The sequence below is a fragment of the Notolepis coatsorum genome (genome assembly GCF_963971535.1).
Source record: "Notolepis coatsorum genome assembly, chromosome: 1".
NCBI lineage: Eukaryota > Metazoa > Chordata > Actinopteri > Aulopiformes > Paralepididae > Notolepis > Notolepis coatsorum.
Genome location: NC_140165.1, coordinates 124,262,519 through 124,283,730, shown reverse-complemented (window position 1 = coordinate 124,283,730; position 21,212 = coordinate 124,262,519). Strand labels below are relative to the sequence as shown.

General features: G+C 45.0%; 1 protein-coding gene across 2 annotated transcripts in view; it reads right to left on the bottom strand.

Annotated features, from left to right (window-relative positions):
- Window positions 1–21,212, bottom strand: part of mamdc2a (MAM domain containing 2a) — a 139,506-nt gene that overhangs the window by 29,648 nt on the left and 88,646 nt on the right. For both annotated transcript variants that reach the window (XM_084319567.1, XM_084319568.1), the window contains exons 7-9: window positions 16,605–16,698; window positions 3,138–3,284; window positions 15–280 (exon numbers count right to left, since the gene is read on the bottom strand). In XM_084319567.1, coding sequence (XP_084175693.1) covers window positions 15–280; window positions 3,138–3,284; window positions 16,605–16,698 — 507 coding nt within the window. The remainder of the gene's footprint in view (window positions 1–14; window positions 281–3,137; window positions 3,285–16,604; window positions 16,699–21,212) is intronic.

Below are 21,212 nucleotides of genomic sequence, written 5' to 3'. Positions count from 1 at the left end.
CAGTCCCCCAGTACCTTTGTGGCCATGGGCTTGCTGTAGGTGATCTCCACCTCTGTCCAGATGTCCCTGGTGCTGTCCGTCAGACTCCACACCTTCTCCTGGGCCACGTTGTGCTCGTCGTAGATGTAGAGAGAGAGGGCGTTGTCCACCTTTCTGAAGCCGTGGAGCATGTAGTAGAACCTCAGGCAGTACTTGTGGTTCTCCGGCAGAAAGGGGCCGTGGAGTCGACCCACGTAGCCGGGCCTCGACGTGAAACGGGCGTTGGCCAGCAGGAGAGAGCCTGAGGCGGCGGAAACATTCAAGACATTTTACTCTCAAATATGTCTCTCACAACTGAGCAATTGTGTAATTTTCAACTCAGCTATTGATAGCAATTGTTATTATTTCCAACCGGAGATAATATACTGTAGTTATCTTTATTATCTTGTCTAGACTTTACATCTCTAACCCTAACCGGAGATAATGTACTGTAGTTATCTTTATTATCTTGTCTAGACTTTACATCTCTAACCCTAACCGGAGATAATGTATCTTGACTTTACATCTCTCCACACAAGGTTAACGTTATGGGTTAAAGCTGCACTATAGAGGATTGGCACCCTGTGGTCATGAGATGTACTGCCCTGTGCCTAAACACCATGCTCACGTTTACATTTACATTTAGTCATTTAGCTGAACGCTTTTATCCGAAGCGACTTACAGGTTCTGTACGACAAGTCATCAGGAAGGAAGGGCACGACTCTATCAGCTGAGTAACAATGTTCATCAAAGTGTTGAGTGCTACAGTGTAGGTTAGTGTATTAGGACAAGTGCATGACAGTGACCTGGATGGGAGGCTGCAGGGAGCTCTCCATGGTCCTGATTGCAGAGAAAATACAACATTTTCAAGAATATCTATAATACGCGTGGATGGGGCCATTAGTCATGATGTCAGCATTTTTCATAAGCTCCGATTTCACCCGTCCACACGAATACGCTGTGTTTTAAAAAAAACTGAAAATCTTCACCCTGGCAGGAGTTTTCAAAAAGGTCTGTTTTCAGTGACCTAAAACCCAGTGTGAACTAGTTCAAGTTCAAGTTCTTTAATAGTTGTCATACAGAAGTACAGAATACTTTCATACAAAATGCTTCTTACTGTTACGCTCCAGAGACTGTGCTAGACAAGATAGTATCAAATAACATAATATAGCATGTAATTTAGAAGAAGAAAAATGAGGTCACAGTGTTCGGTATAGACATATGTACAATGTTCTGAGTTACCATATAATATACAATACTATGCAGTGTACTAATGTACAGTACTATCTAGTGCAAAGCAGAAATGGGATGAGGTACAATTTTAGGTACAATTTACAGTGAGGTGTACGAGTTGTAGTGCAATCCTTCATCAATAAATATAAAGTGTGGGGAGTGGGTGCTACAGTGTGTTTGTTTAAAGTGGGTGTGTGCTATAAAGTGTGTGGAGTGGGTGCTACAGTGTGTTTGTTTAAAGTGAGTGTGTGCGTGTGGATGTGTGTGCTATGTGCGTTTGGTGGTTGTTGTTGTGTAGTGTTCATTCATTGTTCGTTTAGCAGCCTGATGGCCTGGGGATAGAAGCTTCTTCTGAGTCTTTCTGTGCTCGCCTTGAGACTCCGGTATCGCTTGCCTGACCGCAGCAGTTCAAAGAGGCAGTTGTTCGGGTGACTGGAGTCTTTAATGATTCTCTTAGCCTTGCCCTTGCAACGCTTGTTGTAAATGTTCTGGAGGGTGGGGAGCCCCCCTCCAATTGTGAGTTCGGCTGAACGTGTCACTCTTTGTAGTCTGCTTCGGTCTTGTGCAGTGCTATTCCCAAACCAGGAGGTGATGTTGCCGGTAAAGGCCAATCCCATAGAAAAAGCTATGTGTGGACAAGGCCTGACTCACCTGTCCCTCCCACCCTGTAGGACTGACTCACCTGTCCCTCCCACCCTGTAGGCCTGACTCACCTGTCCCTCCCACCCTGTAGGCTGACTCACCTGTCCCCCCCACCATGTAGGCCTGGCTCACCTGTCCCTCCCACCCTGTAGGCCTGACTCACCTGTCCCCCCCACCATGTAGGCCTGGCTCACCTGTCCCTCCCACCCTGTAGGCCTGACTCACCTGTCCCTCCCACCCTGTAGGCCTGGCTCACCTGTCCCTCCCACCCTGTAGGCCTGGCTCACCTGTCCTCCCACCCTGTAGGCCTGGCTCACCTGTCCTCCCACCCTGTAGGCCTGGCTCACCTGTCCCTCCCACCCTGTAGGCCTGACTCACCTGTCCCTCCCACCCTGTAGGCCTGACTCACCTGTCCCTCCCACCCTGTAGGCCTGACTCACCTGTCCCTCCCACCCTGTAGGCTGACTCACCTGTCCCCCCCACCATGTAGGCCTGGCTCACCTGTCCCTCCCACCCTGTAGGCCTGACTCACCTGTCCCCCCCACCATGTAGGCCTGGCTCACCTGTCCCTCCCACCCTGTAGGCCTGGCTCACCTGTCCCTCCCACCCTGTAGGCCTGGCTCACCTGTCCTCCCACCCTGTAGGCCTGGCTCACCTGTCCTCCCACCCTGTAGGCCTGGCTCACCTGTCCTCCCACCCTGTAGGCCTGACTCACCTGTCCCTCCCACCCTGTAGGCCTGACTCACCTGTCCCTCCCACCCTGTAGGCCTGACTCACCTGTCCCTCCCACCCTGTAGGCCTGACTCACCTGTCCCTCCCACCCTGTAGGCCTGACTCACCTGTCCTCCCACCCTGTAGGCCTGACTCACCTGTGCCAGTGGTGTGGTCTCCCACCCTGTAGGCCTGACTCACCTGTGCCAGTGGTGTGGTCTCCCACCCTGTAGGCCTGACTCACATGTGCCAGTGGTGTGGTCTCCCACCCTGTAGGCCTGACTCACCTGTGCCAGTGGTGTGGTCTCCCACCATGTAGGCCTGACTCACCTGTGCCAGTGGTGTGGTCTCCCACCCTGTAGGCCTGGCTCACCTGTCTCTCCCACCCTGTAGGCCTGACTCACCTGTGCCAGTGGTGTGGTCTCCCACCCTGTAGGCCTGACTCACCTGTGCCAGTGGTGTGGTCTCCCACCCTGTAGGCCTGACTCACCTGTGCCAGTGGTGTGGTCTCCCACCCTGTAGGCCTGACTCACCTGTGCCAGTGGTGTGGTCTCCCACCCTGTAGGCGTTGGGCTTGACTGACACTCTGTTCCACACCTTGCTCTCCACTCTCTCCTGGTAGTAGCGACACAGATCTTCCTCAAAGTCACAATTTGCTATGGAGGGGTCAAAGGTCGGCTCTGGAACAAACAGAAGAACCCCTTTTTTTACACATTGGTCAACGTGGCACCATGGTACATGAATACAGCTATAATGGATTATTCTGTGAGGACTGTAATCTAGAGCAAGCTCTTACAATAAGCCAATATCTTATCATGTTTCGTCAATAAACGAATTAGAAGATATACATCATTATGAGCTATTTTAGCTGTTCACACCCACATTTGTAATGCTATATTAGGCAGCCACGACAGTGGCTCAGAAGGTAGAGCGGTCGTCTGGTAATCGGAAGGTTCCAGGTTCGATTCCCGCTCCTCCTGGTAGTGCATCAAAAGTGTCCTTGAGCAAGACACTTAACCCCTAATTGCTCCTGAAGGATTTGGGGTGCTTTTTCAATGTATGTGATGTATAGATTGGGGGGAGATGACCACAGCTAAAACGGTGAGATCGAAATGTGCATGGAAGCAGGAGACGGTGGTTCAGTAGAGCAGGGTGATTGTTGTGAGGCACACTGCCAGCGAGAGAATGTTTTGAATTCCTTGTAAGAACAAACTGATAGCGAGAGCGAGGGAGAGGGGTTCATCTTAATGAAACAGTAGAAAACTGCGTTTTGATGTGTGTAAAGGTTATTTAGCAGTTGTCATGACAGCACGGCACATGACAACCAGAAAGGGGTGGGCCGTCGTTGCGACGACGAAGATCTATAAGTCCAAAACCCCCATATCCATCTCCGGCAAACCCATAATCACCACAGATTCCTTCAAATTTCTCGGCACTCACATAAGCAATAATCTCAAATGGAAAACCAACACAGACCACATACACAAAAAAGCAAATCAAAGACTCTTCTTCCTCCGCCAGCTTAAGAAATACAGAGTCAATAAACATCTCTTGCTCCGTTTCTACCAGGCCATTATACAAAGCATCCTCACCTTCTCCATAACTGTTTGGTACAGCAATCTGGACACTCACTCAAAAAACAAACTACAAAGAATCATCAATAAATCCTCAAAAATAATCTGCACCCCCCTCCCTTCCCTCGAATCACTCCACCGCCAAATTACAATCAGGAGAGCCAGGAAAATCATCTCCGACCCCACTCACCCAGCACACCACATCTTCCAGCTGCTGCCCTCCGGGAGGCGCTACAGATCCCTGACCACCAAAACAACCCGGTTCAAAAACAGCTTCTTCCCCACTGCCATACGGACACTGAACTCCCTGTAGCACCCCCCCCCCCCCCTGCAGTACCCCCCGCAACCCCCCTTACCTCTGCTGACATGGACATGGACAAACTCACAAACTCTGAACTGTATCTATGTAATTGTGTTTTCTTTTATGTACGCTGTAAGTGATGTTATATGTTCTATGTTTTTGTGGTTTTATGTTTTTATGTTGGAACTGCTATGAAACCTGCACTGAAACTAAATTCCACCAGCCTGGCTGTGTGGTCATTAAATAAATTGAATTGAAGTCGAACAGTGTTTCCGGGTGTGAGGCAGACCAAAGAAACGAATCCCACAGGAGGGAAGAGACCGAGATACTCTCTCCTCTCATCACAGAGAGGAGGGGGGGGGGGGAGGAAGAATGCCACATCATCATTAGCTTCGGCTACCACGAGGATGGTATTGGCTAACGAACAGGCCTGACCACTGTTGGACTGAATAACAGAGGGACAATAGACCGGACTGAGAGATCATTAGATAGACTGAACACACCGAAAGGTCATTAGAATAGACTCTTCAAGGACAATACAATCTGTTAACATCTGAGCTGAGGTTTCTGTTCAGAGAAATAAACACGCTTTTCCTTGTAAGGTATTTCACGTTGTCGAAGTGTCGGATTCTTACGGAGGTGGAGAATTATTATGGTTTGCGGATAGTACTAACAGGGAGAGATAAGGATCTTATCAGCCAGTATAGAGACGTCAGGACCATTAAAATGACACAACGCAGAGGAATTGGATGGAGAGCCAAAACAGACGAAGACGTGATACTGGCCAGTTTGATCAGGATCTAACAGTTGGTTGCCGATGACAGCCGGATTTGCAAGAGATAAAAACAACGGGAACAGTTGGTGCCGATGACAGCCGGATTTGCAAGAGATAAAAACAACGGGAACAGTTGGTTGCCGATGGTAGCCGGATTTGCAAGAGATAAGAGCAACGGATAAAGACTTTTTCAATAATGGGGCGACAGTGGACAACAGTCATCGTGTGTCTTGGCCAAGATTGTAGTGACTGCTCTACATGCACCTCCGAGGCCTTGGATCAGTTATTCACCGCCGTCTGTCCGTGGTCCTGTCAACTGATTAACAGTATTAACAGACTGTTAACAGATTAACAGTCAACACGGTTTCATTGCTGGGTTAAGTACTTCTATTCTATTCACATAATACGCCTACTTCATATATCTACTCCATTCACATATATGCCTACCACTTGTATCTATTGCTATGTCCGCCTACTACAATCTCATGAGCTGTCTAACGCCTGTCCCGTCTCCCTGTCTCCCTATGACTTGCTGTCCTCTGCGTGCCCCCCTGTCTCCGGAGGTCTCGTAGTGGTGACCGGAGTGCCGGATGTCCCGCGATGATGTCGGGAAGTTCGCGACCCTCTCTGCGCCGCCCCCTATCTCCCTGTCTCTGGCTGTCCCTGAGCAACGACCGGAGTGTTAAATGTCCCTTGACTAAAACAGGGAGGACGTGACCCTCTTTGCGCCGCCCCTGTGCCTCAAATAGATTCGCTATCAGCTCTATCTTTAATCTTTCAAAATGTTCAGTTGCTATCGCTATTAGCTCTATCTTTCATTTTTCAAAATGTACAGTTGCTATTGCATGCACTCATCTGTGTTCCACTACACACATGAGTGCATGCTTACCAACTGTCCGTCTGCAACACTACTATCACCAACATCTAAGAAGGGAGATCCCCCCTTGAATGGCCCTTCTAAGGTTTCTCTCCTCCACACTGCCTGTGGAGCTTTTTTCCCTATTGTTAGGTTTTAGTGAGTTTTTCCTTACCTTCGCGTGGGGCATGTCTGGGAGTGCTTGCATTCTTTCATTTATTTGCATTCATCTAAAAATGTTTGGACCTTATGGTGTTCTTGTTCTGTTCTTGACTTATTGTTATGTTTTCTTCTTGACTTGTTTAAAGAAGATCTGTACGGCCCATGGGGACATTAACGTGTGTTGTCGGGCCCTATAAATAAATTTGATTTGATTTGTGTGGGAGAATCATGATCGAGCAAGGCCGGCCAGCCCTGGGAGAGAGCGTCGAGTCGAGCGGTCATGAGGCGGACCAGCGCTGTAGGAGAAACAGCGCTTAGGAGAAAGATGTGAGTTCACTGTGCACACACGGTTGTTTTGATCTTTTAAGCCAAATAAAAACAAACAGATAGTGCATCCGTAAATAAGAAGCGACAGAGAAGCCAGCTGTAATAATATGAGCAGAGAGCCATGGTGTTTTGAAAAACCAAGATGGGTTTTATCTACAGGGAATGAAAAACAAACGGGCCGGTGAAGGAAGGCAGTGTTCTAAGGGGTTAATTCCATTTTTGTTGGTCTGTAATATAAGGGTTGTTTTCCTCGCAAGAGGCGGGAACGCAGGACTGTGAGTCGGGAGAATCTACCTACGTTTTTCAGACCTACCGTCATTTGGCATTCAGTTTATTTTTGACCTGTTCAGTACGTGCATGTTTAGTAGATCATCTATTGTCATGTGACCTGCAGACATCATTATGACCTGTTTGGCCGACGAGACTCTAAGAGACGGTTGTTTTGTTGTTAGGCCTTGAAAAAGGAGGGCAGCGGCCGTTTGTTTGAGAGAGTAGCCATTTGCACCGAGTCAAGATGGCCGCAAAGGAGCCACGAGGAGATAACAACAGATAAAGAACCAGGAAGTGACACGTCAACTAAAACACCATAGAGGAGGAGTAGGTCGCCACCTAGTGGCGGAGGGGGGGGGTAGTGCTGGGGAGTTTTCATTACCCATAGGGGAATATTTAGATATAAGTCTGTACTACCATCTAGTGGCGGAGTGGGGGAGTGAGTCAAGTTAGAGAATCTACTGCAGCACAGAGAGTGGATCTATTATAATAATAATATTGATATACAGGTTCATTAAATAGTTTAATTATACAATGGATTAAATAAGAATCGCACAGAGAGAGATGGTGCAGTTATTTGAATGGGTTAATTATGGAATAAAGAGGGAGTTTGAATTCCAGTGGGGCCTTCTCACACCTGATAGATAGGCAGGGTCTTCAGAAGACACGTCACCAGAAGAACTGGCGCGCGCTGGGGGTCAAACTGGGATGAAGATAGCCAGCGTCGAAAAGTGGGAATCGGTTTAGTTGCAAGTGTCACGCCGGAAGACAACAAACAGGGAACCGCCCTGTAAGATGGATAATAGGTGTGGAGAAGGTGGTAGACTGATAGCAAAACAAGGGAAGTCGAAGGTACAGATGACTGCTGGTGTTGTGTTTCTGCTTTCAGCGGGGGGAGACACCGACAGCGGTGGAGACGACCAGGAGACAGACTGGAGGAGGAGGAAGCAGCAGGGGCCAGGCACCGCAGCCTGGTACACAGATCATCCACGACGAGAGAGAGGAGATGGCGGCGGTGGAGGAGCAGATGTGGAGAGGACAGCCAGAGACACTGAGCAGTAGCAGACCAGGGGAGACATTTTTGCCTAGGGGACCGCCCTGGAAGGGGGACCAGCTCAGGAAAGGAGCCGTCACTGAAAGGGGCCCTTGCCCTAGGAGACGGGACCGGCCCAAGATGGGAGGTGTACTGTAAGAGGGAAGGGAGCACTCTGATTTGGACGTGGGGTACCTAATAGGGGGGCCGAAGGGTTTAGGTGTGTCGTCTGAAAAGTTGCAATCTGTGTTTTTCTCTGTCTCTCTCTCTCTCTCTCCTCCCTGACCGTTGTTTATCCTTTCTGGTTTGGGTGTGATGCGGGTAATGGAAATAAGGCGGAGGTGGAGAATTATTATGGTTTGCGGATAGTACTAACAGGGAGAGATAAGGATCTTATCAGCCAGTATAGAGACGTCAGGACCATTAAAATGACACAACGCAGAGGAATTGGATGGAGAGCCAAAACAGACGAAGACGTGATACTGGCCAGTTTGATCAGGATCTAACACTCCTGATGAGCAGGTTGCCACCTTGCACGTGTGTGAGTGAATGGGTGAATATGAATATGTAAAGCTTTAAATCTCAGTGTGTTTTTTTTACCAGTATATAATATTTAACCTCTTCCACCGTGGTGAAAATCCGCCTAAAATATATACCTAGGTAAATGGAATATTGCTCCACTTCTACAAGCTCATTAGCATATGCTTGGTATCTAGGGACATCTATGGACCTCAGGGAATGTATTCACAGTGTCAGAAATATTGTGTCTAATACTAGGCTTGCTTAAATTGTGATGAAACAAAGGAGAATATGAATTATGATCTTTCTTTGCATCTTTGACAGTGAATAACACCATGCTAATAATGACCAAACAATAAAAATGATGATCTCATTCAGTACCTTCTTGAGATCATGTGTACAGAATATCTAAGGAAATTAATCAAGGGAAGATGATTAAACAGAAGGTTCTGTAGATACAGTACTGAATTCTCCCATCCGGACCAATGCAATTTGAAATATTATTATAGAATATAGAATAGGAGGCTTATAAATTACCTTATTATAGCCAATTCGCACATTTATATATATATACATATATTATCTTTCAAATGCCCGAGTTCAATTTGGATTTAGTATCACCAGGCGTGCATGAGAACAGATAATGAAATCTACTGTAATGTACAGTAGCTTTTTTATTTTTATCAGGGTGGCACCATTTTGAAACTATTTTCAAATCTAATTGTTGCTGAATGCTAACAATAGGGAAGAGAAACTAACTGCGTTTTCAAATTTGTCAAAAACGTTACCTTTTGTGGCTTATTATCCCGAATAATAACAGTTATTGATATAATTCATACAGAACTCTGAATCTTGAACCCCTATAGAATCTTCCAGGAAGTGTAGTTCTCAAAAATTCCAACGCTGATCGACAGCTAGTGAAAATGGCCGCAAAAAGACTACAATTCCCGCATCTATACTTTCCGTAGCCGCATTTCTGCAGACCCCTCTCTGATTGGTTGAGCCCATTTCTGCAGACCCCTCTCTGATTGGTAAAATGAAGCTCGGGGGTAGACGCCGGCTCGTGTGGTGAGCACAGACCATCGCTATAGTTTCCCAACAGGAGTAAAGTCCGTAGCAATCAGCAATCCGAAGTGACATTGACCACCAGACTCTTTCTCTTAAGGCATTAACTGGGTTAATTAATATAAATGTTATATTGTAACTGTCTAGTTACACATTGGTTCCGAAACATGTATGTTCCAGGCTGCAATTAAAACTTTGAATCTGAGAGTGCTGGTCCGGCTTCCTGCTTTCTTCTAACTGTCTAGTTAGGCATTACCTGTGTTAATCTAAATGTTACATTGTAACTGTCTAGTTAAGGCATTAACTGGGTTAATCTAAATGTTACATTGTAACTGTCTAGTTAAGGCATTAACTGGGTTAATCTAAATGTTAGGTATTGTCACACCAGGATCAGTTGGTATGATGAAACACATGTTATTATATGTTTGATTGAAATGTTGTGTCTTACTAATAATAACTAATTCCTTGGTCAATAGAAGTCTCTGTGATACTTTCTGAATATGATGTTCCCAAAATGTTTGGGAACATCAAATGGGCAGGGTTATAATAGAAGAAAGACAGTGTAAACAATATAATTAACTCTGAATATAATAATGAGGAAAAAGAAACAGGATACACAACAAGGTGCATGAGATGAACGCGAAATAACATAACGTTATGTTATATAACGTTACAATGTGCATAAGTTATGAATAAAACGCGAAATAACATATAACGTTATGTTATATAACATTACAATGTACAGTTTCTGACAGCTGGCTGTGTTGTCGCACGAAATAACGTTATACGCGAATCTGGTAGTATATTTATTTTTATCTTCTTGATATGATAACATTACGCTCGCCTTTTGCCGCGTGACGAGCTAAACCAATCAGAGAGGGGCTTCGCTCAACCAATCAGAGAGGGGCTTCGCTCAACCAATCAGAGAGGGGTCTGCAGAAATGGGCTCAACCAATCAGAGAGGGGTATGCAGAAATGCGGCTACGGAAAGTATAGACGCACAATTCCCATGGTTAAAAAATATCCAAAATGGTCGCCCTCGCGACTAGACTTGTCCAAATCGAAAAGGTAAATCTATCTAATGACACTTTTAACCTATTGCTAAACTAACGTATTGATGATAATATACATTCTACATGCTGTTGTGACATGTTAGTGATGTTAATACTTGAATACGTTTGAAATTAAAATCGCTACTTTTATACAACAGTCAAAAAAATATTCTAGTTTAGTTGTATCTATTGCTATGTCCGCCCACTACAATCACATGAGCTGTCTAACGCCTGTCCCGTCTCCCTGTCCCCCTGCGAGTTGCTGTCCTGGAGTGCTGACCGGCGTGTCGGACGTCCCGTGATGAAGGCCGGGAGGATGCAACCCCCTCTGCGTGCCCTCCTGTCTCCGGAGGTCTCGTAGTGGTGACCGGAGTGCCGGACGTCCCGCGATGATGTCGGGGAGTTCACGACCCTCTCTGCGCCGCCCCCTGTCTCCGGCTGTCCCTGAGCAATGACCGGAGTGTTGAATGTCCCGTGATTAAGACAGGGAGGACGCGACCCTCTTTGCGCCGCCCCTGTGCCTCAAATAGATTCGCTATCAGCTCTATCTTCAATCTTTCAAAATGTTCAGTTGCTATCGCTATCAGCTCTATCTTTAATCTTTCAAAATGTTCAGTTGCTATCGCTATCAGCTCTATCTTTAATCTTTCAAAATGTTCAGTTGCTATTGCATGCACTCATCTGTGTTTCACTACACACATGAGTGCATGCTTACCAACTGTCCGTCTGCAACACTACTATCACCAACATCTAAGAAGGGAGATCCCCCCTTGAATGGCCCTTCTAAGGTTTCTCTCCTCCACACTGCCTGTGGAGCATTTTTCCCTATTGTTAGGTTTTAGTGAGTTTTTCCTTACCTTCGCGTGGGGTATGTCTGGGAGTGTTTGCATTCTTTCATTTATTTGCATTTATTTTAAATTGGTTGGACCTTATGGTGTTCTTGTTCTGTTCTTGACTTATTGTTATGTTTTCTTCTTGACTTGTTTAAAGAAGACGTGTACGGCCCATGGGGACATTAACGTGTGTTGTCGGGCCTTATAAATAAATTTGATTTGATTTGATTTAGATGTCATTTCGGGACCGGTACCGGTCCCGTCGGGTGGAACAGGTTAAACTAAAATCCTTACAACAACCTGTATCAGTATAGATATAGTATATGGGTGAACAAATATACATATATATCAGTATCGACCTAAAAAAAACATGTCCACAATGTTTGGTCATTTTGGACCGATATCTAATCTTTCACGTCGATTGGCACCAAAAATGGCTAAACAGTCCCTTTATTCTGCTACTGTGAATTCTATCACTATAACTTTGACACCATGCAAGCAAAGTCAAACAAAACTCTGAGGCGCTGGACAGGGGCTCCCATTTCCCCCTCTCTCACTCTTATTCTCCACTGAGACTAGTTCACAGCCCTTAAAATAACTCTACCATGTAACACAGCTGACGCCTGGTGTGAGGCTGACATCGGAACAGAGTTTAAACAGTGCAGGTTTCCTGGTTGGGCCCCAGACCAGCTCTAATGAACACCTGTTTCAGAACATAAAAGAATGCCGTGTGCAGAGAGCTACTCTCGCTGGGATCTAACCTGGCAGAGACGGAGAGAGAACACAGACACACAGCAGAAGATAGAGGGAAAAAGATATTATCAATCGTCTCTAGGGGACGTGTTGGCAAGCCATGGAGAGAAGGTTCTGAGTCATGGATTCGGAAGGACAGGATGAGAAATGATTTCTGCCGACCTGAACAAAATGCCTGAAGAAGGTCTCAGACAGAAACATTGAGTAATATTGAGCGTGAGACCTCAGTGTGCCAGGTGTGCTCACTCACCAACACACCTGGCACGCAGACCGTAACTCTGTGAGCATCTAACATCATCAAAGTGAGCAAGACTCTTCATCTTCCAATAATAATAGATTGAATTTGTAATGCACTTTTTGTTCCCTGGGATCCCAAAGTGCTAACCCAAGAAGTTAGAAAATGTAAATAAAGTACTAATCGACCACAGGAAAATAGGCACATAATGTACGTTATGTTATAGCCATAAGTAATATATTATGTATTGTATCGGCAAAAGTCCAAAACAAACACCACATGCAGGCGTTGAACCAACAATCATTGCAGTCATGGGTGAGTGCTCTCACCACTATTTAACTATGGTTATACAGTAGTTAGAGTTAAGGGTAGTTTTAACATTAAAGGTTATGGTATTGCTTGACCTCAGTACAGCCATTGACACTGTTGACCACTCCATTCTTTTGAGTCGGCTTGAGAATCATGTTGGCATTCAGGGTCACTCACTCGATTGGCTTAAATCTTAAATGCGGTGTCCCACAAGGTTCTGCCCTGGACCCTTTGCTATTTTCCATTTATATGCTACCCCTCTGCAATATTATACGCGAATTTGGTATTGACTTTCATTGTTATGCAGATGACACCCAATTATACCTACCTACGGGAGACTGCAATTCGAAACTGGCCCCTGTAAATGTCCTAACCCAAACCCCTCCAATGTACAGTAATTTACCTAGTATGGTTTTGTCAATATTCCAATGTACAGTTTTGCTTGTTTGTACAGTGTCCCCCCCCCCAATGTACAGTTTTGCTTGTTTGTACAGTGTCCCCCCCCCCCCCCCCAACCCCCTCCAATGTAAATTACCCAGTATGGTTGTCAATATCCCAATGTACCCAACCCCCCCCACACAACCCCACCCAACCTCCTCCAATGTACAGTTTCTACGTCAAATGTATATACTCCCTTTTCTTGACTCTTTTTGTATCACAAACTGTACTGTATTTGCAAATCTGGTATGTCATAAATGTATATATGTAGCAGTACTGTCTATCTGTATGTCATGTACGTCATATATGTCCTGATGAATTGAAAATGGGGGACCCTGATGTAAACAAGACGAAAGTCTTTCTCTGGTCTGCATCCCCTTAACAATTGTGTGTATTGAGCTGTACTGTATTGTACCCATTCTGCAATCTGTTAATAAAGTTTTCAATCAATCAATCAATCAATCAAACCTATTAAGCCGAATGATTCTTCCCAACTGCTAAATCTTGAGGCATGCCTGCTTGCCATTAAAAATTGGGATGTCGCAAAATGTTCTGCTCACAGATACAAACCAAGATGCTAGTTGTCGGCCCCCCAAATTAGAGAGGCCTGTTTGAGGACATCTATCTCAAATGTTATACCTGTCATGTCTCTCAGAGCTCCACCATAAAAAACATTGGAGTCATAGGGCGGCTACGTGGCGTAGTGGGCAAGGCGCTCGCCACGAATGCGGAGACACTGCGCTCCACATTGCTTTCAGTTTAGCTGGTCGTTCATACTAATACACATTGGCCGTATTAGGGGGTGGGAAACTGATGGGTGGGGATCGGGCGTTCTGGACAGCGACTCCTACAGGTCGGTTGGTGCACCTGCGCAGTAGAATCAGGAAGTGTCGGGGGCAGCGTGAGCCTCCCACGTGTTACTCCTCGCCACTGAGAGATCGAGCTGCGCAGGTGAAAAGATGCGACTGCTGTTACCTCAAGTACCGGAGGGGACTTGTGCTATGTATGACTTAGTCCACATTGCAGCCGGCTTGTGGGAGGCAAGAAACAGCGTTCGTGACAGGGGAGGGTTGAATTGGATGATACGAAATTGGGATGGGAGAAAATATAGAAAATGGGAGAAAAAGTGGATACAAAAAAAAAAAAACATTGGAGTAATTTTTTATACCTCCCTCTCATTTAATGCACATCACCAGAATTCACCAGAATTGCCTTCTTCCATCTCTGTAATATCGCAAAAACCTGTTCTATTTAACAATAAAACCAAAACCGAAACCCTAATTCATGCGTTTGTCTCATCATGACTAGATTACTATAATGTGCTTTTTTCAGGCCTACCTAACTTGAGCCTGAAACATCTCCAACTCGTGCAAAATGTGGCTGCATGGATACTAACTAAAACTAGAAAATGTGATCATATCACACAAATTCTGTCCTCCCTACACTGGCTTCCCATCCAGGCCGCGTCTATGCTTTTACCAACGCGTTCGTGTTTCCGGGTTCCCGTTTTGCGCTCTGATTGGCCACTGACCTACGCTAGTACGCCCCCCTCGCTATGAGCGTATCAGGACGCTGAAATGCAAATGCGTATCACAGTACTGCCTCCAGGAACAGCTGTTTCCGCGTGACTTTATGTGCGCTAAAGTTCTGGTAAGTTTAAAGTGCTTAGAAATGCCGGTAAATGCCGGTTCATTCATGCTTTGAGGCACGCTTCCTGACAGGATTTTTTAATATTGTATTTTATAATAACAATTCATGACAGCTTGTATAGCTCAACTGGTTAGTCCCCTGCCTGTGGACCATATGGTCCCCAGTTTGAATCTCTTGGATACTTATTTTTTTTCTGTAACGTTAATTAATTTATCCACTCTGGTTGATAAGATAAGATATTCCTTTATTGATCCCCTTGGGGTAATTCAGGCATCATAGCAGCATGGGGGGGGGGGGGGGGGGGGTACACAGGTAGTGAAAACAACAAATAAGTCAATAGAATTGACTATCTAACCAACTGAAATATACAGTATTCACAGTATCACAGTATTCACATAAGGTGCAGTATGCATAAGGTGGTGTTATTGTCCTTTTTGGGACACCAGAGTGGATAGATTATTTAACGTTATGAAAAAAAAAAAAAAGTAAGCAAACCCTACGCATATTCATTTATGGAGCATTTCTTTATCCACTCTGGCGTGATGGTGTATTGTACTCGCAAATCGCTTCCTGTTGAATGAATCGGTTGAGTGCAGCGCCGACTCTCTACTTACGAGGGGGGCGTACTAGCGTAGGTCAGTGGCCAATCAGAGCGCAAAACGGCAACCCGGAAACACGAACGCATTGGTAAAAGCATAGACACATCCAGGCCAGATCTGACTTTAAAGTGCTGCTACTCACTTAAATTGGTTCTATCCAACCTCATTACACGATACTCTCGTGCTTTTCTACTCTGCCTACAGGCGCTCCCTACCTGTGGAATACATTACGTCAGGGACGCCTGCTCTGTCGATTCTTAGTTCTATTATTATTATCCCCTGTGAACACCGTCTATCACCCTGAAGGGGGATCCCCTGTGAACACCGTCTATCACCCTGAAGGGGGATCCCCTGTGAACACCGTCTATCACCCTGACGGGGGATCCCCTGTGAACACCGTCTATCACCCTGAAGGGGGATCCCCTGTGAACACCGTCTATCACCCTGAAGGGGGATCCCCTGTGAACACCGTCTATCACCCTGATGGGGGATCCCCTGTGAACACCATCTATCACCCTGAAGGGGGATCCCCTGTGAACACCGTCTATCACCCTGAAGGGGGATCCCCTGTGAACACCGTCTATCACCCTGAAGGGGGATCCCCTGTGAACACCATCTATCACCCTGATGGGGGATCCCCTGTGAACACCGTCTATCACCCTGAAGGGGGATCCCCTTTGAACTGCCCCTCTGAGGTTTCTCCCCGTGTTTTCTTTTCCTATTGCTAGGTTTTAGGGAGTTGTTCCTTATCTTCATTGGGGAAAGTCTGGGGGTGTTGTTGCAAAATGGTGGATTTTCTGGTGTTTTTTGTTGTGGATCTATTGGGGATCTAATACCCTGTTTCTTCTTGATCTGTGAAGCCTATGGGGGGCAATTTGTTGTGATTTTGGGCTATACGAATACATTTGATTTGATTTGATTTGATTTATGGTGGAAACATAAAATTAGGGTTACGGTTAGGGTTCGATCCCCAGCAGGCGGGGTTTGCATTTTCAATACAATACATACATATATTACTTATGGGCTATAACATAACATGTTACATACAATACATGATGTGTTTCTGTTCCTGTGGACGATTAGTACTTTATTACATATTTGAAGCGAGATCGGGCTGTCCAACAGTAATGCGTGGAACGATCCCCCCCCCCCACCAGGACTGTGTGGGTCAACTCCTCTGGTCAACTATGGGTTGATACATGTATTTGATTATGGATTATTATTCATCCAGGCAGGTATCTTTTGTCACCTGTCTCTGTGTGGCAGAACTCCGGTGAGAAGGAGATGTCGTCCACGGCAACAAATCCACCTCTGGCACTGTTGAAGGCTACCTCAAACACCACCTAGGTACACACACACGCACACACACACACACGCGCACACACACGCACGAGCGCACGCGCACGCACGCACACACACACACACACAGTGATCAGACAACCAATAGACACAACACAAGGTCGCACGATAAGGATCAAGCACCTGTGAACTTATAGGGCTGGAAAGTATACTGAATATGAAGATATACCATCATGGATCCATGCAAATGTAGGGATTTTTACTATACTGTCATCCATGATAATAATAATAATAATAATAATAATAATAATAATAATAATAATAATAATAATAATAATAATAATAATAATAATAATAATAATAATAATAATAATTAATTTAATTTATATAGCGCTTCTCAATAATATACATATAACATAAATACATATGTACATACTGTATATTTCTTAATGATCTTTTAATAATGACATAATTCACTCCCCTCCTTCAAGCACTTAAAAAATCTGTTTATAATCTCTAACGGTGTCTTGTTTTTATTTATTCTGTTTTCAAATGTTCCCCGTGTTCCTTTGTTTTTATTTATTCTGTTTTCAAATGTTCCCCGTGTTCCTTTGTTTTAATTTATTCTGTTTTCAAATGTTCCCCGTGTTCCTTTGTTTTAATTTATTCTGTTTTCAAATGTTCCCCGTGTTCCTTTGTTTTTATTTATTCTGTTTTCAAATGTTCCCCGTGTTCCTTTGTTTTTATTTATTCTGTTTTCAAATGTTCCCCGTGTTCCTTTGTTTTTATTTATTCTGTTTTCAAATGTTCCCTGTGTTCCTTTTTCTTTTTTCTTTTTTTACTTATTTCCCTTTTCTGTAAAGTGTATTTGAGTTTCATGAAAAGTGCTCAAATAGAATGTATTATGATGATGATGATGATGATGATGATGATGATGAGGTTAACTGTGATTAAACATGTTATTTAGGACTATAAGGGAACATGTACTGTAACTGTGATTAAACATGTTATTTAGGACTATGATAAGGGAACATATAGATATACTGTAGTTGCCATCTGAGGGATACTAATCACAAATGCAAACTCTAGTCAGAAATACGTCTTGTCCCACTGCAGGGAAAACACTCGTCTTGTAATTTCAAACATATAGTCGTCAATCCAGTGGCGCTGCCCCCCCTGGTAAAGAGAGCAGGAGAAGAAGAAAATGTTTTATTTTAATTGAAATTTTAGACCACTAAAAATAAAATAAACATGTTTAAAATGAATAATATTTACTCATTTTAACTTAAGTATGTTTGTGTTTCAAATGCACAATAACGTTAATATATCAAATATAAATCATTGTTTTGTGATGACTGTCTGATATGAGAGAGTACCTCTAAAGCTGGGCGAGACGTATCGCGCACACAGTGGGCGTGCACTGGTATCATCGCAGGCAATTAAATAGGTCAAGCAAATACATTTCGCCTATCAGTGTGTTCAAATATGATGTAATCGGAGCGCGTTTTTCTAGCGCTCCAATGCATTACCGTAAACCTGGAACTAATCGCGCACTCGAAAAACAGGAGCGGCTGGTTTGACCACGCAAAAGTGAAAGACGGCTCACTTGACCGCAGTGGATCACTGAGCTCAGGCAGAACATTATTTCCAACCTTGAATGCAGGTAAATCCCTCAAAACAATACCTTTTGAGAGATGAACACTGGAGTGAAAGACTTTCGACCTCATCAGTCTGATATCTCCTCAATTCAGAAACAATCAACAGACAGAGGAAGACAATACTCTGTCGTTTTCTAGCTGGTGGTAAGTGTTGGCTACTTTGGCTAACAAGAAGCTATATGGCTAGCTGGATGCAGTCATGAATGCCGTTGCTTTCAATTCCTGCTTTTTAAAACGGGGGACAGATGCAACATGCCCATGGTATGGACTGTTACTGGAGTTTATTTTTGAGTGGATTAAAAAAAAAGTGGATTATGGCTCGCCCCCTTCAACTCTTGTGATGGTAAGTCTATGTTTAATAGCTAGCCTTGGCTCGTTTAACAATATGCAAAATATGCTGTACAGCCCTGTACTCATACTGAAGTTATTCTTGGTATATACTACATACTACTAGGTCTGATCTTTTGCAGTTCCTTGTGTAACGATAGAATCCACGTCACGCTGTGTGTGAGTGAGAGAGAGAGAAAGAGAGAGATAGAGAGATAGAGGGGGATACTAATTAATTTTGCCGCGGGGGGGGGGGGGGGGGGGGGGGGGCATAATCACCCGGGACAATATAATGGTAACTTGTTTCAAATGACAAGATATACCTCTGTGATTATTATTGTACGGATCTGAATACGGGCGTGGGAGCATGCACAAATATAGTACAGTGATAATATGCTGCCTGCTCCCGAGAGAGAGAGAGAGAGAGAGAGAGAGAGAGAGAGCGAGCGAGCATGAGAGAGAGAGAGAGAGAGAGAGAGAGAGAGAGAGAGCGAGCATGAGAGAGAGAGAGAGAGAGAGAGAGAGAGCGAGCGAGCATGAGAGAGAGAGAGAGAGAGCGAGCGAGCATGAGAGAGAGAGAGAGAGAGAGAGAGAGAGAGAGAGAGAGCGAGCGAGCATGAGAGAGAGAGAGAGAGAGAGAGAGAGAGAGAGAGAGAGAGAGAGAGAGAGAGAGAGAGAGAGATTTGGGCGTGCATGTTTGTGTAGGCGCTATTGGAAACGTGGCTGCATTGACTGTGATCATATATTGATTGATGGTGATAGTTGTACTGTACCTACTTAAATATTCGTACCGTGTGGTTTCGCCGAACATTTTTGGTATAGCGCCCCCCCCCCCCTGGAGAATTCACCAGCCGCCACTGCGTCGATCACTGGGGCCAGTGTCGCATACAACTTGACAGTAACCTCTTCAAACCAAACAGTAATGCTAACTCTAAGGCATCATTCAGGAATTCAGATTCAGTCAATGGAGCGCTTGTGAATGCAACACGTTCTCTACAAGCTCTCGGCCCGGCGGAGCTCTTGACCCAGTTAGCCATGTTATGTAACAAAGAGGCTCTTTGAGCAGAGACTGCAGCGGGTCGGGATTCAGACTGTTAGTGAAGTCCAGTGGACATACAAGTGTGTTGTGTTGTGTTGTGTTGAGTAGGGCTGGAAGAGTGTGTTGTGTTGTGTTGTGTTGAGTAGGGCTGGAAGAGTGTGTTGTGTTGTGTTGTGTTGAGTAGAGTAGGGCTGGAAGAGTGTGTTGTGTTGTGTTGTGTTGTGTTGAGTAGAGTAGGGCTGGAAGAGTGTGTTGTGTTGTGTTGAGTAGAGTAGAGTAGGGCTGGAAGAGTGTGTTGTGTTGTGTTGTGTTGAGTAGAGTAGGGCTGGAAGAGTGTGTTGTGTTGTGTTGTGTTGAGTAGAGTAGGGCTGGAAGAGTGTGTTGTGTTGTGTTGAGTAGAGTAGAGTAGGGCTGGAAGAGTGTGTTGTGTTGTGTTGTGTTGAGTAGAGTAGGGCTGGAAGAGTGTGTTGTGTTGTGTTGTGTTGAGTAGAGTAGGGCTGGAAGAGTGTGTTGTGTTGTGTTGTGTTGAGTAGAGTAGGGCTGGAAGAGTGTGTTGTGTTGTGTTGTGTTGAGTAGAGTAGGGCTGGAAGAGTGTGTTGTGTTGTGTTGTGTTGAGTAGAGTAGGGCTGGAAGAGTGTGTTGTGTTGTGTTGTGTTGAGTAGAGTAGGGCTGGAAGAGTGTGTTGTGTTGTGTTGTGTTGAGTAGAGTAGGGCTGGAAGAGTGTGTTGTGTTGTCTTGTGTTGTGTTGTGTTGTGTTGTGTTGTGTTGAGTAGAGTAGGGCTGGAAGAGTGTGTTGTGTTGTCTTGTGTTGTGTTGTGTTGTGTTGTGTTGTGTTGAGTAGAGTAGGGCTGGAAGAGTGTGTTGTGTTGTGTTGTGTTGTGTTGAGTAGAGTAGGGCTGGAAGAGTGTGTTGTGTTGTCTTGTGTTGTGTTGTGTTGTGTTGTGTTGTGTTGAGTAGAGTAGGGCTGGAAGAGTGTGTTGTGTTGTCTTGTGTTGTGTTGTGTTGTGTTGTGTTGTGTTGAGTAGAGTAGGGCTGGAAGAGTGTGTTGTGTTGTCTTGTGTTGTGTTGTGTTGTGTTGTGTTGTGTTGAGTAGAGTAGGGCTGGAAGAGTGTGTTGTGTTGTGTTGTGTTGTGTTGAGTAGAGTAGGGCTGGAAGAGTGTGTTGTGTTGTGTTGTGTTGTGTTGAGTAGAGTAGGGCTGGAAGAGTGTGTTGTGTTGTGTTGTGTTGTGTTGAGTAGAGTAGGGCTGGAAGGTGTGTTGTGTTGTGTTGTGTTGAGTAGGGCTGGAAGAGTGTGTTGTGTTGTGTTGTGTTGTGTTGAGTAGGGCTGGAAGAGTGTGTTGTGTTGTGTTGTGTTGTGTTGAGTAGGGCTGGAAGATGTTGTGTTGTGTTGTGTTGAGTAGGGCTGGAAGAGTGTGTTGTGTTGTGTTGTGTTGAGTAGGGCTGGAAGATGTTGTGTTGTGTTGTGTTGTGTTGAGTAGAGTAGGGCTGGAAGAGTGTGTTGTGTTGTGTTGTGTTGTGTTGAGTAGAGTAGGGC